Source organism: Corticium candelabrum, chromosome 16 (assembly GCF_963422355.1).
Source record: "Corticium candelabrum chromosome 16, ooCorCand1.1, whole genome shotgun sequence".
Classification (NCBI taxonomy): domain Eukaryota; kingdom Metazoa; phylum Porifera; class Homoscleromorpha; order Homosclerophorida; family Plakinidae; genus Corticium; species Corticium candelabrum.
The window spans coordinates 6,506,463-6,532,882 of NC_085100.1; the positions used below are offsets into that span (position 1 = coordinate 6,506,463).

Genomic DNA, 26,420 nt, shown 5'->3' on the forward strand with positions numbered 1-26,420 from the left:
AAGAACATTATGCAGCATACGGGTACTTGAGGTCCAGTTCTAAAGCAGCACCACTGGAAACTCTAAGTAGTGTTGGAAGCCCGACCTAGAAATAGGCAAGGGTGCTATGTTTGGATAACCAGATCAAAAAACCTTTCTTTCAGGTAGAGAATATGATATCAACTGTCAAGCACAGGTGCAGCAGCATATGATTGGACTGCTTGCTGAGTCAGGCACGGGGAAACTCGCTATTGTGGAAGGAAGATGAATTCTGTTCAGGATGAGTCCTGATTCTTGCTCAAGGTAGTGTAAGTTCCTTATTTGGCAGAATAACTATGGCTATCACATCTGCCATCTCCCAAGAGGCACAGGGAAGTGTCTTTTAACTGCTCTAGAAGAGAGCATTGATGTGTCTCCCAAGGCAGGCATTCTGCTATAGAACGTTAAGGGTCGTCCATAATTGTCGACATTTACTCAAGCATGTACAAAGCATTAGTTTCGCGTAGCCAGACCCTTCCCGCCTACATCCTGCCGGCAAGAAAGGGTCTGGGAAAATGCTTTGTATAGGCGAAGACCGTTTAAGCACCTCTTTACCCTAGGAACGCGGTTGAAAAATGACAGCGGCAGAACAAACGTATCCAAAGCATTTCTCCTGACCCTTTCTCGCCGGCAGGATGTAGGCGGGAAGGGTCTGCATGGCTATGCGAGACTAACAAAGCATATACTACGGGGAGGGGGGTAGTTGTACGCTTTTGGGGCAGAACTTAAAATTTCGATGATTTCTTTTGGTTCAGAAGTAGATAGGAAATGATACTGAAGTCAGGATATTGCATTTATGTGTACGTGTGTTGTATCTACATTTTGTAACTACTTGTCGCAAGTGTACAACACGTATAGCAGACGCTAAGTGTTTGTCAGACGTGTTTGAAGTGTATGTTGTGGCGTGGGATGGTAGGTACTCTGCAGTAGGTACTAAAAGACCTGTGTAAAAGACCTTGCCCTGTTCATAAACTGCCATCGAACAGGTACCAGCAGTTTGTGAATGCTTTTGTCTTTGCCAGCCCATCTTTGTCTCGCGAGGAGGCTGTGCAGAAAGTGCAATCACAATGGAAGACTGCTGGGGTGCATTTTTTAAATTTCCACAAGCTAATCCGGTTGAGCTCTACTGGATTAACCGGAAGTATTCCAGTGGAATTGTTTAGTGTGGGATAAAGAAACATGCAAATAGATGATGTGAGCATGCGCATTGTGTTAGTAATGCGAAATGGATCAGTCTTGCCTTTTGCATGTCTATGGCTGCATTTGCAGCTTCTGTGTTTGTTTTGTTGTTTGATGACACGGATCTGTTGCTACTGACTCCTTAGCTTCATTCCGTGCGTATGTACTAATTGGCCACGCCTATCTCCACAAACTAATTCATCTTCTTGCTGGATTAGTTTGTAGAGTTTGGGTGGGCTTAACCGGATTAGGTTGTGAAGATAAAGAAATGCGGTAGAGGTCCACAAACTCAACCGGATTAGGTTGTGGAGTTAAAGAAACGCACCCTTGGCCAGAACGACGTAATGGGCATATCAATCTTTGAAAGGGCTTGTAATTGTTTAATTATTGTGATACCACGGTACATTAGAATAGCTTCACATGACCAACTTTTTATGTAAACTTAGGGGAGAGGGAGGGGTATGCAGAAAAGAGTACACTTTGTATGCTTGAGTAAATGTCGACAATTATGGATAACTCATACAGGAACTGTAATTTCATGATATCTGCAAATTGTGACAACTTGCTAAAGCTCCCATCTGAAAGCAGACGGCTGCTGCTAGTACTAAATTATCAGCTAGTATGTCATTGAGTACTGCGTGCGACTGCCAAGTAATGCATTGGCCTTTTGAGCAAACCAGTTTTACTGTCAACATGGTGCTCTGGGTATGCTCAGAGATGTCGGCAACTGGTGACCAACAAGTTGGACAGAAAAGGAAAAGCTGTTGAAGGCAGCTACTAAATGCTATGTGCTTTTCTATTTTTGGAGTTAATGTTGTGTTTGATTGGATGAATGCAAATTTACCATATTTCTTCAAATAGTGGCCATGGTCTCTAATTCTAACAAGCTTATGGAACTGTGGCCTCTAAACGAGGGCGGCCTCTATTTTTAAGTCTCTACTTCACTCCATGACACGTTTGTACTTGAACGTCGCGTCTCTTTCTGTTGACATAATTGGACACTTTTGAAGGTGCCAATGCAGGAGGTTTAGCTGTAAATGCCATGACTATTGTGTTATCTACTTTCTAGACGCACATGCGCTGAGAACCACGTGGATAGTACCCTGAACCAGTTGATAGACGAGTGTGCGTAATAGGATGAGATTGACGCGGAAGCATGTGATATGGGCATAGCCAGTAATTCAGATACTCTGCAGACTAGTGTGGCCTCAATTTTGAGGGTGGCCTCTATTTTCAGCAAGTTTCTTCAGCTGCGGCTTCTACACAAGAGCAGCTTCTATTCGAGGGCAGCCACTATTTGAAGAAATAAAGTATGTGTCTGTTGTATTTTAGGGTTGGTCATAGTCTAAATCTACACAGTTATTCGTAGGCGGTGAAGTTTTGCTGTCCCAAGAATGGACTACACAAGGTGATCCATTGGCCATGGCCATGTACGCCTTAGTCACTGTTTTTATGATTGATAAGATTTAGTTTTCGAATTGCTGTCAAGTTTGGTATACTGACAACGAAGCAGGTGGGTCACTGTCAGATCTCAAACAATGGTGGGATAATATCGTCAAATTGGGACCCAGGTTTGGTTATTTTTCCAATGCAAGCAAAACTTGGTTGTCGTCAAACACAATACTTTGAAGAAGGCAGGAAGCTATCTGTCAATAGTCGAATCAATGTACCCTACAGCTCCTCATGTTTTTTGAAACTAAATATTTTTGAGACTCCAAGAATAGTTTAGAATTTTTATGAATCCTAACTGTTTGAGGCCTTGATGTGCAATATTAGTCATTTTACAATTTATTTATTTGAATTAATACTGTGACAAAAGTTTTCTACTAGTTGACTTTTTACAGAAGCGATATATCACACAGGAAGTGGTCATGGCATTTCGGTTTGAAACAGGAAGTTGTAGCTGAGAAGAGAAGTTGCTTGCTTTTTCGCCAAGTTTGGATCTTAAGCTGCACACTTCCATCTAGCAGCCATTTTGACGATGTTTCATGCGCACGTGCAAAAAGCAAATGTCCAGACAACCGACAATTTTTGTAACCAAAATATTATTTTTTCTGTTATCCTATTATTTTCAAAGGCAAAATTTTCGAAAATGTTATTACTAAAAAAACATCAGGAGCGGTAGGGTAACCAATTCTGGTAGAAACTATCTCGGAGCACCCTGGGAAAGCCAAGTTATAGCAATTCATTCCAGAAGGCTAAAGTTGAAACAATAGTCAGCAGAAATTGAACACCTTGCTCTGATTGCAAAGTCTCAACCTCAAGCAGTTTACTCTGCCCTGGTTTGTGGCATGCAGTGCAACTGGACATATTCAACAAAGACTTTAATTTTCAGCAGATGAACTGGTTCCTCTAGAGACTGCCATCAGTGCTGAGCTCATTCCAGTTCTCATTGGTTGTAAGGAACCTGGAATTGTGGTCAGGAATTGCGTTCTTTGCCTTGTCACTCCAGTGGCCTAGGCATAGTTAACCCATCATCGCTGTCATCAGAATTTGACATCTCCAAGTCTGTCACAGCTCCTCTTACTACAGCAATACTGCAACGTCAAGGTGATCCAGGAGACATCTCAAATGTTCATAATAATACAAACATCAAACTGCCAAGGACGAAGCATAGTTGTTACTTTATGAGTTATCTCTGCTAAGAGAGCTGTAGAGTTAGCAAGTGAAAAGGCCTCTAGTTGATTGGCACCTTGCCTTAGAGGAGCATGGTTTCTACCTTCACATGGTTGCATTTCGGGATGCACTGCAGTTGAGATACGGACGCCCACAGCATTTACCTGACTTCTGTGTATGCTGAGTCCCATTTACCACAGATCATGCAATGACTTATCCCAGTGGTGGCTTTCCTTCGTTGCGCCATAGTGAAATTCGAGATTTTATCAGCCAACTGCTCAACAAAGTCTGCAGTGACGTTTAGATAGAACCTCGCCTCTTACCATTAGATAGAGAGGCTCTGCCAGGTCGCTCAGCCAAAGAAGCTTGTCTAGACATTTCAGCACACTGTGTTTTGGGAAGTAGTTTGAGAAGACGTTCTTTGACGTTTGGGTTTTTGCTCGTGGCCAGAGGCAAAGAATAGGAACAGATAGTGACGTAAATATTGGGCGGTGTAACAACCCCTGTTGCTTTTTGTTCTTGTATTACAAGTAGGTTCATACTTTAATATGGCAGTCTTTGCCTTAATTGGTCTTATCTTCAAACTAAGCATCCCAGGTGCTATATCCTTGTAACTTGTTTGACTCAAACTACTTTCTCATTTTCAAAATACAAAACAAAGTCCATTGTCTTTATAATTAATCGCTGCCTCCTCAGTAAAGCATGGCGGACTTGTACCAAACGGAAGCGAAGGCAGGGCACAGCGCCATGCCTTTGGTGAGCTGGGGACAACCCTGTAAAGATAGCAAAAGGTATCCTGACTCTTGATCTTCAGAGGGCAAAGTCTTTAGCTCAGGAAAAAGAGCTTCATCTTGGTTGACTATCCTCCCTTTACAAGAACATGGATTTTCCCTTAATAAAAGTGAATTTAGTTAGAGATGCTGTATGCCTATGGTATAACTGGAGACATCAATCTCTACCAGACAAGTGTACTTATGGAGAAATTTTTAATGTTTATCATGGGTTTTCATGCCTTACAGGAGGCTTTCATTCCATTTGTCATAACAATTGAAAGACATGATGGGTGATCTCCTAAACAGAGTATGTAACGATGTTCAAATTGAGTCCACTTTAGAACCTCCGTCAGGTGAGATCCTGCCACTGCAGACTAACTATCAAGATAGTGGAGCTTGACTTGACATATCAGCAAGGGCTTCTGGGGTGACAGATTTAAAAAAGCCTTTTTCGGCATTTGAGTGTTAACGCTAATGCAGCATGTTCAGATACAGTAGCATTAAAGCCAACTATAAGGAAAATGAACAGGAAAAAACGAAAAATGAAAGAACAAATTTGGCAGATAGAGCATGTGTTGTTTATAATTATAGTATTCTCATGCACAGGAGGATGCTGTAAGCTTACAAACACCTTCTTGAAACATCTTGCACCGATGTTGACTGGAAAGCTTCATTTCACACACAATATGACAATCAACTGACTATGATGCAGAATCTGCTATGCACTTATTAGATCTGCTGTAATGTGCTTGAGAGGATGCAGAACAAAGAAAAGAGTTTACAAGTATGGAGGAGGCATCGAGCAAACTGTGGCCACTGGCTGCGTAGCTCACTAACTCATTAGTAACTTCTTTGCTAACAAAATAGTTTTCTCTAAGATTAGTATCGCATTGCATATATAGTAGATGTTGCTAGTACAAACACTCTAGTCTTAATGCTTAGTGTTTCATTGCACATGTAGCAGTATGGACGTAGTGTAAATTTATTCAAATATGTATATATATATATATATATATATATATATATATATATATATATATATATATATGTTGTCGAATTATTGCTATGTTGTTATTATTATATGTGTGCATATCTTTTATGTATCCATACTTGTTATTTGTATAGGACAGAAGATAGAGGTGGTAGTGGTAAACGACTTTTCACAGTAGCAAGTGTGAAGACACCCAGCTCAAGAGCATGTGGAGATGAAGGACAATCAACAGGCAAACAACCTACAAGTCAAACAGTTATGGGAGCAGAAAGCACAGGAAACACTATATCTTGGGCAGAGAAGTGTGTTGTCAATTTCATGTTACCTAATTATTGATTAATTATGTTGACACTTGGTATTATTGGTATCAATTTTTATTTTGGTGGCAAGGCCTGGGATTATCCCTAATTGTCAGCAGTTTTATGAAACAAAAGAAGTTCATAATGGTCTCCCTCTCCTCATCGTAGTGCAAAACTATAGTAGTGCAGCGTCAGTCAACAACTAGTGGATATGTAATTGTGACTCATTTTATTTCATTTGAAGCACATTGGTGAAAGCCCAGCTGCCATCAGGCTCTTGTCGCTCCCAACAACTAAAATTGTGGCAACATGCTTTTGACTGTAGTGTCCTGCTTCCTCGGCTTGAGAGAGCAGTCACTTCCGTCTCATTTGTTGAGTAAACTGTATATACCCCTTAGGTCTGCAGTCTTCTGAGGAATTCCTTGCTGTTGTGCAGTAGAGATAACTTTCACAGCACCTCAATCACAGAGTAGTACAGAATCTACTATACAGTTAGTAATGTTTTCGGTTTTTAGAAGAATGGACAGTTACCCCACAGCCAGCCAAAGAGCATTGTCTGTTTGGCCACCAAATTCCTTGTGATTTATGACTTTAACCGATTCTGGCACAGTTTGCACATATACCTGACCAAAGTGTAGCATCAACACTTTTAACAAGCAACATCCACCCACTCATCTACATTCAAACATTTTCGTTTGGCAAAGCTGTCAACTGTCAACTGTAATTTTTTGTGTGTTTGATATCTATTTGTATGATTGTCTAGCTTGCACGAGTGTGCCATATTCTCAGTTTATGTCTGTACTTGAATGGTTTGCTAGTTAACCTATTAGTGAACTGTAGATGTTGCCAACACAAATGTATGGGCATATGCAAACGTCATCTTTGGTCCCATAATCAAAAAAGTTTGTTTCTTAGTGTATATTTGTTGTAACCAAGAGGACCGCTTAGTTTTGAGATTCCAAACTGCTGTTGTTTACTTTATGAAATTGTCATAGTGCTGTGGCCCAAGCAGTGGCCAATCTAGGCATGTGCCACCCCTTTAGAGCAATCTTTGTCAAGACCAACAGAAACATGTTTGCTCAAAAACATTCAGAAGAATCATGCTAGTTGATCCTTTGCTTGATGCTCAAGATACCTATTACCGTATAAGATGAAACATTGGTGGAAATTTATTATTTTTGGGGGTTTGCTAAGAAATTGACGGGCAAAGCATATTGGTGGATTATATTTTAGCGGTTGGACATAGTTGTTCAATAACTGATAGATGTCTTACTATAAGTGGTCTTGATGTGTTTGTGATTGACAGCTGTGTTTGTGGCTCATATTTCCCTAGCTTACTGTATGGTCTCCAACTACTGCATAGGCACAACAGACGGCATGCAAGGATTACCTACCATCTTACTGATTCACGTGCATGATGACGTCAACATATCCTGGAGGCCAAAATAAATTTCCCACCAATATTTCATCTTATACGGTAGCTGACTTGCACTGGTACTAGTGACATGTTTGTAGTAAATATCTACTACATCATCTTTGGGATGATGTCATTTCTTCTGATTGGGGCCACCCCTTTAGTTAAAGATGGATTCGCCGTTGCAAAGTGTTGTTGAAAACAGCACGCCTTCTAATCAACAGTCTTATATAGTACAGTAGGACACCACTTATCCGATGAGCATGGGACCAAAAGGACGTCAGATAACTGAGACGTTGGATAACTGAAAACGTCGGATAACTGAAAACGTTGGATAACTGACACATTTTGAAAAGCAACTGCAGAATACTTAATTAAAGAATCTCAACATCTAATTGTACATGTAACAAGTAGCACAGTACAACTTCTTTGACTAGGGAGAACGCTAATGGGAACTGTCAAGACTTAAAGTAACCACTAATCTTAGTCTGGATCAATGCTTTCGCTCTTCTTGCTGTAGTTTTCATCATCAACCCATTCAGTAGGACAATTGTGCTTACTGAAACTTCAGGTTGTTCTTCCAGGTACTGAAGAACCGTTTCTAGAGCTTCACATTTAATTTGATGACATGTGGATCATGGATACAGTACAGTACACACAGGAATCGTATATCTTAGCTTGTGCACAGCCTTGCAGTTCAGACAAGCCATGCACCGTCGGATAATTCGTGCTGTTGGATAAGTGGTGTCCTACTGTAGTACTCTTGCATTTTATTCAACAACTTGTTCAAATGCAAAACGAGCTTTTGAAATTTAGCTGGTAAGTGTCGCACAAACATGTTTTTGTAATGGATGTGACAAGCTGAATGTAATGAGCTGTAATATGAATGACCAGGATGTTGGATGAGAAACCCTTGGGATAATAATCATTCATGCTTTATCTAGTGTCTTATCTACGCTAATACCTCGGTTATCTGGCCCTCGAAGTTTTGGGCACCTTGATCTTCCTGGCAGTTTCAGCGATCACGTGCGAAAATGTTTTTGCATGAATGCGCATGCGCAATTTTGCATCCATGGAAATTGCGACCATGCAGTAAGCAGAGGCGATCTGTCCTTACACTTGAGAAAATGATAGAAATCATAAGAGAAATCGAGAAAGGAAAGTCTCAACGTCGTGTAGCTGAGATTTTTGAACTGCCGAAGTCAACTGCTGGAGACATTTGGAAAGATCGAGAAAAGATCAGTTGCCACGTGTTCGGTGCAGAGGACCCGACCGTCACCAAGCACAAGATAATGTGGATTCAGCTCATCTAATGCTTGTGCTTAAATTGAGAGACATTGCTGCACGCAAGAGGAGGAGCAACATTAGGCAGACAAGAATATCTGCTTTCTTAAGTTAATTTAAAGCCTCCAGGAGTTTAGTAACCAGGATTCGTTGTTCTATGTTTACTTGTTCTTTGGTAAATGATATACTACACATTACATGAAACATGACATATTGTAAATTCAATCCTTTGAGATATGGATATTTTTCAGTTACAGACAGTGCCCGGTCTTGAGGTGCCTTGATAACTGAGGTATTAGTGTACAAGTATAAGAACATTTTGAAAAATGAAAAAGATGTAGGGTTGATGTACGAAAAAGAATAGAAACAAGACTATGTAAAGGTGTTTTGTGACATCTTTCGTATACCGACTGACTGAGCAATACATCATCTCTACTTGCACCATTTTCTTATTATTAAGGTATAAAACACATATTGTAGTGGCTCTAGTTAGAAATTGGTGCAATGTAGGGATGATGTATTGCTCAGTCAGTTTGTATACGAAAGATGTCACAGCACACCCTTACATGGTCTTGTTTCTATTATTTTTCGTAAGGAAACTTTATCTTTCTCATTTTTCAAAATGTTTTTATACTTGTTTGCAGTCTTTTTGCATGAGCGTAGATACGCACAGCGGTAACGATGTATACGAGCAGATACAGTAATTGGCGAGGTGGACAGTGAGGCTAGAAATCGACAAACTACTCATGTATTTAGAGAGAAATACTAGCAGTAGAAGAGCGGCTTCAATCAGCATAAAATAAAATGTTTGATCGCTGGAAGTGTTGCGGAGGGTGACGACACATACAGTCTACACGGTGCTAGTGTGGGTGTGTGTTCAAATGAACTGGAAGGTGTAGCGTTTGCGTCATCGACAAATTTTACACGGAGGGGTTTTGGTCGCTTGAGAAGGGACCATGCACTGCAATGACAACTTTGAGAAGTCATGAACAGGTTCTGTTGCAAGCGTGGAAGTTTGGCATAGAGAAATCAGCTTTGATACTGATACCCGTTCTTACAGAATATTGAAGATAAACTCAACCCTACATACCAACGCATATATATCTAGCATAACAGTTTGACTATGACAGTAGACAGTAGCGGCATGTATTATACCTTGTAATGAGGATAAGTTTGCTTACTTGCTATTATGTAAATCTTTTGTAGGGACGTAGCATGGCATAGGCTAAACCGGGCTATAGCCCTATCATCGTAGGCATGGTCATAAGAATTGGCATGTAAATACTTGCGAGGACCAAAGCTGTATAGTATATACATCACCCTTTTTCTAGTCTGGATCTGCCACTGATTATACGTATCAGTCAATTAGAAGCCAATAAAAGGGGGCGTGTTTAAAAGTGGGTTGTTTTGAAAGTGGGCGTGTCACGTAACATTGTCAAGTTTAGCCCCCATTTGTAGAGGTTACGCTATGCCCCTGTCTGTTGTATAATTAGTTCACTGTACTGTGTTGTCATATCAAGTGCAGTTTACAGTTGACATGCCAGCAGAGTGTAATATTACACCTTTTGGAAACAGAAGAAACTTAATTACGTAGATGTCAATGATTGAACATCTAAATTGATTGTTATTATTTTACATAAGCTGATAGTCTGTTTCTGTGATCGGATGTCAATCTCATTTGTCTTGCTTTATGCATGCTGTTCTTGTTCAGCTTCATGTATAGTTGGTTGATTTAGTTACAGCAGCTTATGGTGAAATATTTATATGGTGGGTTGGGGGAACCAGTACTGTTTTGTTACTTGGAACAGCTTTGTTGCCTGAACACCACCAAACAGCAGCTTAGTCATTCTTCATGTAATCAGAGTTGTGTTTGTTCTATTTCAGGTCAGGCACTCCTTACTTGACTAGTAAGGGGAAACGTAATGGAGGAGCACATTCCAGAAGGTTGATAAATATATTAGCAAGTGTTCTGTGGTACCAAAAATTTATGATTATATGCTGCCTTTGCAGGTCAGGCCCTGTTCACAGTCAGCCAAGGACTGTCAGTACTGGTCAGTTATGTGTGGCGTTGTGTAATCGAATAGCTCTTGTGCCTATGTGATGGGTTGGTGCATTGCATGGTGCACAGGCAGTGGATTAGTGCAAATTTTGACTTCTTTAATAGTCATTGTGCCTGTCAGCTTGAATTGCGTGCATCCGTTTGTCTATGGCTGCTGATGTGAGGTTAAGTTTCTAATGTTGCAATTTGTCTGTTGGAGTATCATTGTCTTTATTTATTATTTTAGAGTTGTCACTATTTCCTGTATTTTGTATTGCATAGGTGACAATACTGTTCGGCTGTACTTGCGTGGTCGGTCTGTTGTTTTGTATGCTCCCACTGGTATTGACATCTCTGAAGCAGACCAGGCAATGCTGGCACCACAACAGAAATTACAACTGGAATGGGTGTAAGGTTCTTATCATAAAGCTCATGTTACTAATAATAAAATCAAGCCATATAATTAACTACTCTGTAATAGTTGGAATTCAATTGATTACTGCAAATATTCTGATTGAACTGGTACATGAAATTTGGTAGAGATATAGGCCAGACTAATGAAATTTTGATGCTCAGATTTATTAGTCCAGTTTGGAGCTTGACCAAAATATGAGTAAAATTTGATGTGCACATGTGCAATGATACTGTGGTTGTTACAGGATGGTTTGATTCAGATGTTCTACGAGTACGTATTGATATAACTCTGAAAGTGTTAGCAGCAGATATGGTCCAATGTCGATATTTCTGCTTTCTGCTTTGTATCGATTTAAGTTTTATCTTAAGGCTTGTCCACACTAGACCAGAATGGATCGCGATCGGATCGTGATCGGATCGCAATTGTGCTGATCACAATCCAATCGGGTTAGCGAGCGTCCACGCTGCACTTTGAAACGATACCTCTGCCTCGTTGTTGATATCACATGACTGATGACCGATGTATATGTGTGGGTTCTTTGCTTGTGGAAAGCATTCATACAGTGACGCAAGGCGAGCGAGAACGAAGATGAGAGAGCAGAGATAGATGTTCAGACTACAGTTGTAGCGTACGTGACGGTAACGCTCACCTATTTCTAATTGGATTCAACTGATTGCGATTGAAACCACCTCCCAATGTGGATTGGATTTATCGCAATCGGATTGTGATCCAGTTGCCAGTGTGGACAGGGCTGTAGTGTTTGTTTGTTGCAACTAGAACTGCACATTCCTGAACTGTCATGTGGTCATTACTTGTTTGTCTTGGTGAGTCAGTCTGGTTTTCATGTCAAAATATTTGGACATCATTTTGTTTACAGCTGTATTTAACATTGTTTTGTTCTATCCTTGTGAAACTTGTTATAGTAGTGCAGGAAATTGACTTGTGAGAGGAAAGTTAAGTGTTGAGAACAAAGTGTATTGATGAAAGATGATCTTGCAGGTTTAGCTGGTTGCTGGTTGGATGCAACCAATTAAGATTATGGATTAGGGTTTAAAATTCTTGGTATCCTACTGCCATTGGCGACTAGGATTTGGGATTTGGTTAGTGAGCGTGAACAAGTTGATTGCCAAATTAAGCAAGGTAGGATTGTGCATGGTATATGTAGTCATGGGAGGTTATATGGGTACAGCTGCACAGTGGAGTAGTCATATTGCCATACATGTAGACCAATGCTATAAGAGACAGCATCGGCAGCAACATCATTTCTTGTGTGATAATAATATGTGTACAGACAGCTAGCTAGCTGCATCAGCTATGGTACAACAGTAGCTTATATGGGTGACAATCTGGCTCTTGAACGTGTGTACGGTGTTGGGAATTGTTTGTTCTGTGGTTCTTTTCGCTCCTGTTTGGGGTGTGAGGAGGATGATCATGACTGTGTGCATTTACGAACTGCTTGTGAGTTGTACATTCATTTCATCTATTAGTCTGCTACACTTTTGTCATGGGCAACTACAGGGAAGATTAATGCATGTGCACTAGCATGGATATTTAGATGATTCTTTTGACTGCACTCAAATCATCAGATAAGGCAGGTTGGACAACAGGGTGGAGAAAATGGTGCTGATAGATGCATGGAAATTGTACAAGTTTATCTGATGCTATGTGTGCATTTCTTTAATACTGTATAACGTGTTATTTTCGGTGTTATTTTATTTTCAGTGATATTCGATGTGACTTTCCTTTACCTAAATTAAGATAACACCTAAAGTTTTCTAAGTGCTGTACCCCACGAGCAGAAGGTGCCGATAGAATGGAAGTAACCTGGATACTTCACTCCTGGAAGTTTTGCATGCAGCGGTAAGAACCTACTGCTTGGAGAAACAACGAGCCTTCCAAGAGCAATCCACAAATGCAAGAGCCAGGTGCACCATGTTCATGAGACCACAGCGTAGTGGGCAGGCGGTACTAGATCTCATGTGATACCCGAAATCTCCTAGTTCTGCCACACCAAATCTGTGCCTCATCTTACTGAAATTAGGTTACTCCGAAAACTGTTTGCTTCTGAAATACCAAAGTTTTAAAGCATCAACAAGACCATGTTATACACTATCGGATATAAGAGTCTCAGCAACGAAGAGTAAGTTGGCATGGCTGTGGATCTATTGGTGTGTCTCTGGGATTAAACCCTTTGGATTATTGTTATGAACAGAAACTGGAACAGACTTTTCCAAAGGCAATGCTCATTGTCTGAATGTAGAGATATTGAAATACGACTTGGTGATTGCTTTCACCGTTTCTGGAGATTGGCTAAGGCCCTCTGCCAAACAAAATTGCCTTGCCTTAATACTGTACTGAATCTTGTAGGAACTTGCATTTTGATTTTTTCACTTTTGACCTGTAATCTTCGAATCTCTGAAGTACCTCCTCCAGTGTTTTCGGTGCTCTTGTGTTGTTGTTCCCATCACAATGATGTCATCTAGCCAACATCCCGTTTGCGTAATTTCTTGTAAGATCGTGTCCATCATGTGTTGCCAAATGGCAGGAGCTGATGCGGTAGCGTATGGTAGCCTTTCGTACTAGAAAAACTTTCGAAGTATTCACTGTCAGACACTTCTTATATGTCTTTTCTATTCTGGGTAATGGGTATTTGTCTATGTTTATTTTGCTGATTGACAGCAATTTTAAAATTCCCACATCGTTATGGTTTCATCTGTTGTCAATGGTGTTACAATAGGTGGCGCTATTTACTGTGCGGTACCGCTTTGATAATACCTTCCTTTGCCAATGTTAGATGTCAAATGTGTGAGGCATAATGCAGTAATACTGGTTTATGGACAGTAAAGCCAAACCTTCTCTATACAATAACCAACTGTGCTAAGACTAATCTGCCAGCACCCATATATACAACAGCAAGCAACAGGGCTGACATGCAATAGAATTGTTTGCTATTAGAGAACATTATGCTCTATGTGTGCTATGTGTCTCAGTCTGTCATTTTTGGTTTCTATATATTGTTTTCAGCAACTTTAGTAGACAGCTCTACTGCAGCGGGTTGTGTCTTGACTTTGTGGTTTGTATTATATCAGTACACATGTATGTTTTTGTTTTCAGTAATTACAGCTTTTGTAAACAGTTTAACCTTTGTATTAACTTTTATTTATTTATTTAAAACACCTTTTTATCTTCCTCAGCTAGTCTACTGTTAGAAATCTAAGTAGGTAGAATAAGTTATACCACGTTCACACTAGAGACCAGAACCATGCCAGGTATAGCAGAAATTGATCTAGAAGGCCAAAATCAGCATTGAAACAAGTCCTATATCAAGTGTTTTACTAGAGTAATGGAATGGCAATATTAAAGAAATTTTATGTACCTGTAGTTCGACTTAGTTCTGCAGTTGCTTGTGTCAATGTGGTATTTGTTAATTTATCAAATTGTTCCACTACATTAGCCCATGTTGATAGTTGTTTGAGTGAACTGTTTTTGATATAGTAATTACTTCCTGATGAAATGAGCTAGTGTCTGGAAAGACATGACCAGATTTTAAACAATCAAACTAGTAGCAGCCTTAGATGTGGAGACTTTGTGACTTAGCAAATAGAACTCTTAATAGCAGCATTAATCTGTACATTTAAGGGTGACAGTGAATTTGTCTCCTAAATGCGACCTTTGATTCCTTTGACTTTATGAACTTACTGCAGACCAAGGGTTACTGGAGGTTTATCAACGGTCACAGCTGTACCCATGTCATGTGGTACAGTATGTCTGCTTCTGCCTCATTTAGGAATGGTCAGTTTCAATTATTAGTATACCAAACTGAGCTTATGTTTATAGTTTTTAGGTTTTGAAAACTCATGTTTCCTTTACAACACGTGATTTGGGCATAGAACTGAAGTTATACTGCTCTTAGCAAGGTGTCATTGCTGCAGACAACAGTGATAGTATCAAGTGTGCAGACAGTTTGGCTAAATATGCCCTGGGTTTTGCAAACATAAAAATGCAGTTTAAGGCACATCTTTCACTGTTTTGGGTACTCTTCATAATTTAGTCATCTGTAGCAACATTTTCTTAATTTAAGGGGAATGCATGTGGAAGTAAAAGTGGCATTCTAATGACAGTCAGACAGCACTATCTGTGCTAATTCTATTGTTAGTTTTTAGTTTATAACTCTTTCTCGACAGAGAAATTCAGCTGCTGATGTGGGTGCCACTCCAAACAAGATGATGCATAAATAGCTTATTTGCGGATGTGCTGCACTTTCTCTGAAAGTGTCCTATGGTATTGTGTTCAGTTGCAACAACAAGGAGAAGATTGCAACATTGTGTTTGTTTTTATTTCTTGGGAAGTGAGATCTACTAAAACAATGGCTGATGAAGCTATTAATACAGAATCTTCCCTTTGTACACTGTTGAAGTTTAAAACCATTTGAGATTTCTTGGTTTGCCTTTCCAGCTGAATCAATTTTAGTAGATTTAAACTGTCTTCAGCATTGTCCTGTAGTTATTCAAAACTGTAGGGAAGCAGGGGTACCATGTAGATGTGGTACATGTGCACAAAGTTAACTATTTATACTACATATTGCAAATGGAGTCATTCAGGATGGCTTACTTTCAAGTAGGGAGCTGAATTTCTCTGGTCAGAAAACAAGATTTAGAAGGAAAGCTAATAATAGGCTCAGGACTATGAGTACTATTGCCAGAAGTCACTTGTATTTGTTGGAGTTTTTTGAGACTTCTAACTTTATGTTTGAATATACTGAGTGTATTTGGATTGCTGTGCTGTGTAGGTATGGATATCGTGGGAAAGACTGTCGTTCTAACATTTTCGTGTTGCCGTCTGGCGAATTACTCTACTTTATTGCTGCTGTGGCTATTATGTATAATCCAGAATCAGGAACACAGAGACACTTTACAGAACACAACGATGACATTAAATGGTAAAATAATGTATATTATTATCTAGTTAATTTAAGGATTGACGTATGGACAAATAGCTGATGTGATTTGTGAATGAATGAGGGGTGACTCATTATTGTTGTCAGTTTCACGAGCTTACAAGATGCACCCTGGGGAAAGGTCAGAGGCTTCTGTACACTTTGTAAGCTGTTGACTTGTAGAAAATGGCTTTAGTGACTTCATAATCTAGCGAAACTGTTTTCCTCACACGTAGCAATGTCAAACGTTGTTTCTATGCCGGCTGACCTATTTATACTGGCACCCAAACATGGAGGACCTTGATAGCCTACTTTTGCTCTAGAGACCCTCGGCTGTGCATAGATCTCCAAGCTGTTTTTATCAAAATTTATCAACACTTCTGTGTTGCTTTCATGATCAAAGGCCCTGTGCTGATACTCTACGCATTCTGTGTTTCTCTCAAACTATGGCTTTTTGTGGTCCACACTTTGCCTTTTGTATGTCAACGTTAAAGTCTAACCTATATACTATTGGTAGGGGAAGGGAGTAGTAAGTATGTGATTGGTACACTCGTGAAATTGTTGACAAAGTAGAGTGACCCAGAAGCAGCTGCTAGGTAGACTGACAGAGAGATAAGCAGGTGGCTGGATGAAGTGACATATAGAACCAACCGACTAACTGGTACATAAATGGTGAGATGTGTGTGCAAATGAGTGATATAGCCAGGAAGTTGTCTCATTACGTAGGTATAATTGGCAGGTTGATATTTTTGTGTAGTGCACCCCAATAGATGATTCTGCATAACCATACGTGTCATTGTCAGGTAGGTAAGAACAAGTAGACTACAAATAGGTAAGGATGCCACAGTAGACGGCATATTCTTTGTTTGCAATTTTATTGCTATTGGATTTTTCAATACCAGCAAGCTTTTATAAGTTTGCAGCACAGAGGAGATATAATGTCAATTGTAATCTGTGAGTGGCCAAAATATCTGACAGTCAAAGTAAACTTTTCAAATATGGAATTTGGCACAACTACACTTGCTATTCTAATTAGGCAGGAAGACTATGTTGCTAAATCTTATCTTGACTGTGCTTGAAAGGACAAGATCTTTTATGAACAGATTTTACTTTGAATAGTGATACTCAGAGTGTTACTGCTCTGTGTCTGTCATATGTCAAGGATTGACTACCTTAGACAACAATTTTTTCCATTTAATCAAGTCAGCTGTTGGATTCTAAATGCATTGTTACGCCAAGGTCATTTCCCAAAAGCTTGGAAAGAAGCTCTGATTGTACCTGTTTATAAGGAGGATCAAGGGATGATCCAAGTTGTTACCGGCCTATATCTTTACTTCCTATCATGTCCAAGATATTGGAGTCTTTGTCTTTGATCAATTAAGACATTACCTTGAAACCAATCAATTACTACCGGAAGCTCAGTTTGGTTTCTGACCTGGTTGTTCTACACAAGAAGCTATTACTCTTTTTGCTGACGACCTTTTGAAAACCAAGGACAAAGGCTTGTTACTGGTATTGTTTTTTTTATCTCAAAAAGGCCTTTGACACAGTTTGTCATGGTTGTTTATTGTGCAGAATGAAGCAACTTGGAATTTCAGGGAATTGTTTATCTTGGTTTTAGGATTATCTACATGGTCGTACGCAGTCAGCCAGAGTTGGTAACGAAGTGTCACCACCTTCTTCATGTAAAGAGGAGTCCCTCAAGGATCCATATTGTGTCCTTTTTTGTTCATTCTGTACACAAGAGATCTGGCTGATGTTGTCACAAATTGTAAACTATTGATGTATGCTGACGATACCTGTATGTATGCCTCAGGCCCTACATCTGCAAGCGTGTGCAAGATCTTAAATGCGGATATTAAATAAATGAATGAATGGTTTCAAGACAATCTACTAGTTTTGAATGCAAAGAAGTCCCAAGTTCTTGCGCTTCAGTAAGTTTAAGTATAATCATCCTTCTGAGCAACCTCATCTGCATTGGTTCAGATATAGTATCTTGGTGTCAATTTTGACTGTGATCTTTCTTGGAAACATCATGTTTCAGCTATCGTTGATCAAAGCTCTAGAAAGATTGGAGCTCTTTGGCGATATAGAAACAACATGACTGAAAAGGACAGATTCTTATTCTATAAAGCTGTGATACAGCCTAACATTGACTATGCTGCTGTTACGTGGTCATCATTCAATATGACACACAATCAACGACTCCATTGGTTGGAGAAGAAAGCTGTACGTGTTATTACAAATAGTTCATTCATGAAACCCAGCAAACATACCATTGTTTCAGCACATGAGATTTGCTGATTTTTAAAGCAGACACAGGATACAGGTGGAAAAATTCATATACAAAGCTTCTAGTGGTTCTCTGGCGAAGTTAGATAACTGAAAGATGCACTTGTGCTAGTACTACCAACTCTCTCTATATTCCTTGACCCAAAACAGAGACACTAAAGAGGACGGTTGAATACAGAGGAGCAACTCTGTGGAATTCATTACCATGTAGTTTATGAACTATACAGTCATTTCGGTGTTCACAAACTGCTGTTACCTGTTCGCCGACGTTGTATGAACAGTGCAAGTCCTCTTAGACAGGTCTGTTAGTACTTACTGTAGAGTACCTAGCATCCCATGCAATGTACACTTCGAACACATGTGACGAACAGCTAGCACTGACTTCAGTATCACTTTCTATCTACTCCTGGAGCACTAGAGATCATTGACATTTTTATACTCTGCCCTAAAAGTATACAACTACTCTCCATTTGCATTGACCTTTTACATTGGAAAATCGCAGTAACTTTGCTGTTTGTAGGAATTCCGCGATTATCTTTGCACCATTTATAACCGCAGAACGTTGCATTTCATTTTTTTGGAGTTTCAGTAGAGTGATCTAAACATGCAAAGAGCAATAGGACTTATGCATATCAAAGTTGAGTAGAGTGAATAAGTATTAATTTCATTCATCTCTATTCAATTATATACACATTTGTTGCCAGATTTGACATGTTTTTGGATCTCGTTCACTGCTTGAGCCTTCGGTCTTCTAGGTCCATTTCCAGTGTGTTTTTGTCTTCTTGTTCCGAATCGTAGCTATCTGCACTTACTACTACAATGTTTGCATTGTCCTCTCCGTCGTCTATGCCGAAACATTCTAGATCTACGAGCTAGAATGACGTAAGCAATGGTCGAATATTGGGACCTTTGGACACTGTTACTTTCAGAATAGAAGGTCAAAGGCTAGAATGCGCGATCTATTTGGGGCATACTTGCATGTAAGAAGATCTGTTAGAGTACACAAAGGCGGTTACTGAAGATCTTAAGAAGGTCACTATATGAAACACCTGGTGAAACCACAGTCTCATTAGCACTTCCTGTGTAATAAAAGGTCAATTTGAACGAAGAGTACTCTTTCCCCCTCCCCCTAACGTACTCTTTGTAGTCTTGAGTAAATGTCGACAATTATGGATGATCCTTACTTTGAAGTGATTTGCAGTTGATGTAAATAGTTCAATGTTTGAAAATATATGTATTGACAGATTGACAGACAGACAAACAGATAGTTTCTAAAATCAGGTTAACATCTCAGTGTAGAAAGCGCAAAGATTTTGAATGCACAATCCAACAGTCAAAGGCGGTGACATCTGACTATCCAACGCTTTCTGGAAGTAATGTGTGACATCTGGCAATCGGACACCTTCCTGAAGTAATGTCGTGACCTCTCCTTCTCAATCGGCCTTTGTCTTTCCTTGATTCATCTGCCTTGTCACTTTTTCAAGTCTCTGGCGTCTCTTCATCATCTAATAGTTTCAGAATAGCATCTTTTGTGAACCATGAGACCACAGCTTGGAAGTTCATAAGAGATCTGCCAGTTGATGCAGTCATCACATCAACACCTCCTCGTGTTGTACAAACAATCAATCCAGCTGTGTGATCATGTTTCCAGTTTTTTTGTTTGTTTGTTGGTGTTACAAAAAAATTCAAGATGATTCTAGTGATGTGTCGACTTGGAAACTTTTTTTTTGATTCCTCGCATGACTCTTACAGCTCTCGTTAGAGGAGGGCAGCACGGCGTCAAGAATATGAAGGAGCTGTATCAGAAATACATATTGTGGGAGTGTAAGGAGCTTGTTTGGAAGTTTCTCTGCTACAAAACCCAGCGAAGGAAACGAAGAGGTGCGTTGTGCAACTGCTTTATGGCTTGTCTATTGTGGAGAACTATCAAGGGCTTCTAGAGTTGTTACCAGTGATGGTCTGGGTCTATCCTCAGCAGATACTGCAAAGAAACTGGCATTAAAACATCCTAGGGTCAAGAATATTGATTTATCAGACACGTCCCACTGCGCAGGTATCAATTTGTCGAAAACATTTCTATGACACAGTATGGAGATCTCCTTGTGGGTCTGGCGTTGGATCTTTCAGATGGCGTTTTGAACACTTTAAGTATTGATTGACACAACAAAATGCCTTTTCTCTGCATGTTCAGTTGTTGCTATGGGTATATCACCTCCTGAAATTGCCACTGGCAAGAATGGCACTGAGCTTGTTGCTCACCACATAGGTTGTTGCTAGAAGTTAATCAGGATTGGATTGTTCTCAGATCAGATGTTTGCAGTGCTTTCTATTCAATCAAAATAAGTGTGTTAGGCCTTTAATGATGTGTCCAGTCACGTTCAACAGACGTCACCCTAGCTCTTTCTATATTTACAAGGATCATCATCAGTTATCATTTTATCTCAAGGAGTCCACCAAGGTGATCCGCTAGGACCAGTTCTTTTGTGATGCCTATCTTAAAGTTGTTGCCAATTTTTAGGATGGTCAATTTATCATGTGTGCTGTCAACATATTGTGTAGATATTTCACCTTCCTACTCTTCGATTTGACAGATAGCATGCTCCAAGCACTGTAATAACGGTACACAGTTTTGGGCAAAACACAATTTTCAACACCAAGCATAGTGATCATACGAAGAAATGCACTAATTGAAACAACCATCTACTGAACCTACCACAAAGCTTTTTGGATTAGAAATTAAGGTTTTCTACACAAACCAACGAACACATACTCATACATGTAGATATGCAGAAACGTAATAACTATAAAATTGGGATAGTACATAGAACAGAGAGAGTATGACTTTAATGTGTATGTGCTTATTTTTTAGTATGGCTGTTCATCCAAACAAGAAAATTGTGGCTACTGGACAAGTTGCTAGCCATGACAAAGATATGGGCAAGGTTTGTATAGTCAAATGACAAGCAAAACTTGTGGTTTCATAAGACTAGTACTGTAATCTATTGTCTATTGCAGCCTCACATTCTTATATGGGATGTTGAAACATTGGAAACAATGGCTGTGATTGGAGTGGGAGACTTTGAACGAGCCATCAGTTGTCTCATATTTTCAGCACAGGTATTGTAGATGTGCAATTATAAGTATGTGCAAAATACACTAATGCCATCAGATTTATTGGACTAATTGATTGGATGGGTGCTGTGCATGCTCTGCGGAGATTATGATTAGTAAGGGATAGGTAGCTACAGCTAAGCTGCTCTTGTGGTACCATTGTTGTAGACATGCAATAATATTACAGTCAAATGTCACTTATCCAACACGCCGGTTATCCGACAGGTCAAGCTTGTCACATGGCTGATCACGTGGCTGATCACATGGCTGGTCAGCTGCATATGTGTATGTACATGTACATCCACGTGCATGTCAGTTGTTTCTTGAAACAAGTTTGAGAGTGAGTTCAAGCATTTCTTCTCATTGTATTCTACATTCATCTACATCTACATTCATTCTGCATCTAGATTTAGTTTACCTAATGTGGAAAAAATGCGATATAATATGAACAATAGTTGAGTTCGAAACAGTTTCAGTTATCCAACATTTTCACTTATCCAACAGGGGTCTGGTCCCAAGAGTGTTAGCTGTGTGACATGCGACTGTATAACATTGAAGCTCTAGAAGTGTATGAGTTGTTTGTGTTTGTAAGGATGGAGAAATGCTAATTGCCATTGATGAAAGCAATGAGCACATGATGAGTGTGTGGGATTGGAAGAAGAAAAGAAAACTGCAAGAAACAAGAGTAAGCCTGTGAGCATAAATCCAAGTATTTATATGTATGGATGTAAGAAGCCAAATGCACATTTGCAGTTTACAGAAGAGCTGGTAAATAGAAGTTTTGTATTTGCATACAAAATACAAAATGAGCAAATGGACAAACAGAACAACTATGCACTACTATAGAATCAAATGGACAGATAAGTGGACAGATGCATATTGATGAATGGATGGCTAGATGGATGTACTTTAACATAACTATAAGCAACTAATACAGAAATCTGATTGTTCTGTCTGATTGGACTCTAAATTATATGTATAGATAGTTGGTTGGATGGATATACATGTATTTTAACATATAATTATAAGTAAGCTAATTCAGAAATCTGATGGTTCTGTCTGATTGGACTCTAAATTATACGTGTGCAAATTAGCAGACAATCTAATGCAAGAGTTACACAGCTTGTGTTGACTGGGCATCCCAGTCACGAGTGCAACTATGAGATTCAGTGCTGGTAAGTCTGTCAATCTTCTGTAACAAAACCCGAGAGTCGCATTGCTGAATATTGACAGCCATACATCTGGTCCAAAAGTTCTTGAATTCTGACACATTAGGCTTTCTGCGGTCATCACGAGACTTCTTCAAAAGATGTTGCAAGTATTTTGTAGCTTCTTCTCCCCAGCACCCAAATTGTTCAAACACAAGGGGAATGAAGGCTGGCGGATTACCACTTGGGAGATGTTCTTGACTATACTTTGTAATTTTGACTACCACTTGGGAGACGTTCGTGACTGTACTTTGTGAGTTTGATGCTCTCTCGTTTCTTTGCAGCAAACCCACTAGTTTTTGCTGCCCTCTTTACATACGCCATACTCCACAGGTGGGTAAAGATATGTCAAGATCAAGAGATTTTCCCATATCTGCAAATGCAACAATATCTGGTCTATCATTGCTGTACTATATCAGTTTCGTTGCTCTTTTTGTGATGATGTATGCCGAGTTCACGAAGGCAATCTGACCAACTCAATACAGTATTGCTGTGTTGCCAGCTTGGACATCTGCCGGTCTTGCATATAAGTAAATGGAAGCCCTCTATCAATCATTGAACCACACTCACAATTAGAAACCCAACTTCCGAATGGCAAAGGTAGACCCAATCTTATGCAAGACTCTACCTTGTATTCTGAGACTGATACTGCGAACTTATTAGAAGAAGGGACAGCATTCAACCAAGCTCCAGAAGCCGGGCCCTGAAGAGATTGCAATCTTGCAGTGTCCCTGTCAGAGTTGACACATTCAAGAAAGTTGCAGTATTTGTTTCAGTAAAGTATTGGACAGTTTGTGTTGAAGTTTCCACGACTGTGCCGAGACAAGTTCATGGCGAAAGTGAGGGACAGGCCGAGGGTCTTCGTTAATGTAAGAGGGTGAATCAATTTAGCAGCTTCTAGATTGTAAGCAATTTGCCTGCAGATGCGGATGTGTCTAACAGAGAGACAATAAAATAGGACTTAACCTTGGGAACTTCTGGGGTAGTGCTTGGACCGTGTGCACCCTTCCAGCAAATAAGGCAGCAGGCAAAATTGTCTCGAGAGATGAAATACCAAATCCTTCGTTCCTCACAGGTAGCAATACCTGAGGCTGGAAGCAGGTCATCCAGGCCAATAATTTTCTTCCATGTGTGAAGGCTAAGGTCATCATGCTTTTGATCTGCCGGTTGCAACAAGGTTGAAAGTATTGATTGTGCCATGTGGTTGAGACGTGTGGAATGACAGTGTCACAGAAACCGAACTGAGCTCTGGCAATCTTGTAAGTTACAGACTTGAGTACAAAACTCGGATCCCGAGTTTGCACATGCCATGCATGATTCACGAACAAAGCTGTCATTACCAATGGGACAGCCCAGTACGATAGAGCCGGATGTTAGGATGATAGGAAGAGGAGATGACTTGTTAATGCCTTCATGTGTAAATGACTCACATGTTAAGTTGAGAGGTAAGAATAAGGATGGTTATATTTTAACATACAACTATAAGCAGCTAATACAGAAATCTGATAGTTCTGCCCAATTGGACTCTAAATTATATGCATATGATGGATTTTTATTATTATTACATAATTTGAGTTTAACACTGGTGTAGTAAGATCTACGTGTCCATTAAATCTACAGCTACATGTAACATAATGCACAATACTGCAAGTAGAATATTCAGTAGAGGTAATGCAATCCAAGAGTTTGAAAACAGAAACAGATAGAAGCTTGATGACTATATATTTCACAGAAACGTACCAGACCACTTTAATGTGGACAATTTTGAAGCTGCAGTAATCTCCAGTAAAGACTGAAGTCATCAGAGAAAAGACTGAACTCAGAAAGTACCAGGTGATGATTAATATGGCGAAGTGAAAGATAGCGAAGTGAAAGATGCGCTAAAACCACATGAGTGTGGACAAGGTAAGGCTGCGATCAATCGACCAGATACAGGAACGATGAGAAAATCAGACGTAGAGAAGTGTGAATCCAGCGGAATCCCTGGAGTACGGATTAGACCATGAGCACATGGCAAAAGGTAAAGCTGTATACGTCCAAAACAACTTGAAGACATAAAAAAGAATAACAGACGTAGACTTGTTCACAATGTCAACTGCAGCAAAATTTGAGAATATTTGAGCAGCAACAACAAGAAATATATAATAAAACAGAAATCAACAACAAAAGCGTTCATTTTAGTTATGGGAACTGAACCCCAACATCCAACTTGGACTTATGCAAGAGGTAATAGTGACAAATTCAACAGACACCAACTAAACTTTCAAAAAACAGGGCTTCTTTGTTTCTTGACCCCTTCCCTCTTCAATTATGGTAGAACTATCGACACTCTGTATCTGGGATTTGGATGGATGGATGGAGATATATAGATATGTATAACTATATGTCAAATATACAGATTTCATGATTTTGTCTAACTAGAAACTAAGCTAAACGGCAAACACAAAAGCATACAACTAACAGCCACATACAGACGTTACGTAATTCACTTGGACTGTTCATGGGCATTCCAGTCACAAGTGTAACTATGAAAACTCTTAGTGTTGGTAAGTCTGTTTATTTTCCTTAACAGAACTTGTATGTTGCAACGTTGGATTGCAACAACAGTGGAAAAATCACTGGATATCGTTATTTTTCCTAACAGTGAGCAGCCACTGCATTGGTTTCAATGTCACCTTGACGGATAGCCAATTTGTGTTTATATTATCTCTATAGAAGGACGGAGAAATTACACTTCCTTGTCGGACACTGTTACCAACAGTAAACATGTCTGACAGTTGGGTTTTCCACTTGACTTGCATGGTCTTCTTCTCATACTGACAACAGCCTTACAAAGTACACTGGCGCTCCCATTTCCAATAACATGATAAAGAGATTGTAGTGTGGCATTCTATCATCGGCTTTAGATAGGGCCAGAGCGCATACGAAAACTTTAGCATTTCCCCTCTTTAGGTAATAGTTGACTGCATCTCTAAGCACAAATGAGCAATCTGCACAACCGTGTTTACGTTTTGGAAACCGATATCTGCACAACTGTGTTTATGTTTTGGAAACCGAAGTGTTGCTCCTTAGTTACTAACATGCTCTATTCGATCCAACAGAACTAACTCTAATACATTAGATATCACTGAAGATATCACTGAAGATATAGCAATGCCTCGATAGTTATTCACGTCTGTAATATCTCCACATCTATCTTTGATGAAAGGAACTGATGTGGAACAAACGAGTGTCTGAGAAACATTGTAAAAGCGATACTCAGATGTAAGGCAAGCATACCTCCACCATACTTGACATGCTCTGGTTGGATACCATCTAAACCTGCTGCCTTTGCATCTTAACATGTCGGACAGCCTTTACAACCTCAACAAGTTTGATATTAACACACCACCATGGAAGATTGGGTCCACCCATTTGCTTTCGTATCACCATTTCAAAGTTTGTATGCTTTTGTTCTCTTCTGAGAAGGCTCACCATTGGCCATGGCAACAAAATGCTTTCTCCAATGACACAGAATATTCCTGTCAGAACCGGCTTGACCAATCCTTGTAGACGCTCTCTCTGGGTTTGGCCTTATTCCTCCTTTCAGTCGACCCCAGAAGTGGTCATGATGATCCATGTTCAGGTCTCTACTTAATACTCACCAAACATCTTGTTCTGTTTCCTCCAATTCTTGAGTTTAGTTTTAAACTGCTTACGAGACTTCAACACTGACCCATACAAAAGTCCATGTTGTGGCTTACCAACTGCCATATTTGAGGCTCATTTTAACCTCTTTAATTCATCGTTTCATCCCAGTTTCTTTGTCATCTTGTTTTTTCTCACTGGAATGCATAGTTTTGTAGA

The 26,420-nt window shown here is 39.7% G+C and overlaps 1 protein-coding gene across 7 annotated transcripts in view; it reads left to right on the forward strand.

Moving 5' to 3' along the window:
* The first annotated feature begins 217 nt into the window (after window positions 1-217).
* Window positions 218-26,420, forward strand: part of LOC134191915 (echinoderm microtubule-associated protein-like 1) — a 47,380-nt gene continuing 21,177 nt past the window's right edge. For 6 of the 7 annotated variants that reach the window (XR_009971865.1, XR_009971866.1, XM_062660555.1 and 3 more), the window contains exons 1-9: window positions 218-282; window positions 5,712-5,879; window positions 10,459-10,518; window positions 10,585-10,625; window positions 10,895-11,021; window positions 15,817-15,966; window positions 21,125-21,197; window positions 21,271-21,372; window positions 21,959-22,051. Coding sequence is in view for 5 of the 7 variants with exons in the window: in XM_062660555.1 (XP_062516539.1) it covers window positions 260-282; window positions 5,712-5,879; window positions 10,459-10,518; window positions 10,585-10,625; window positions 10,895-11,021; window positions 15,817-15,966; window positions 21,125-21,197; window positions 21,271-21,372; window positions 21,959-22,051 (837 nt within the window). In the remaining 2 variants the exon portion in view is untranslated. Of the gene's footprint in view, window positions 283-2,531; window positions 2,606-5,711; window positions 5,880-10,458; window positions 10,519-10,584; window positions 10,626-10,894; window positions 11,022-15,816; window positions 15,967-21,124; window positions 21,198-21,270; window positions 21,373-21,958; window positions 22,052-26,420 lie in introns of those variants that run through there. The other variant, XM_062660556.1, reaches the window with a different exon arrangement.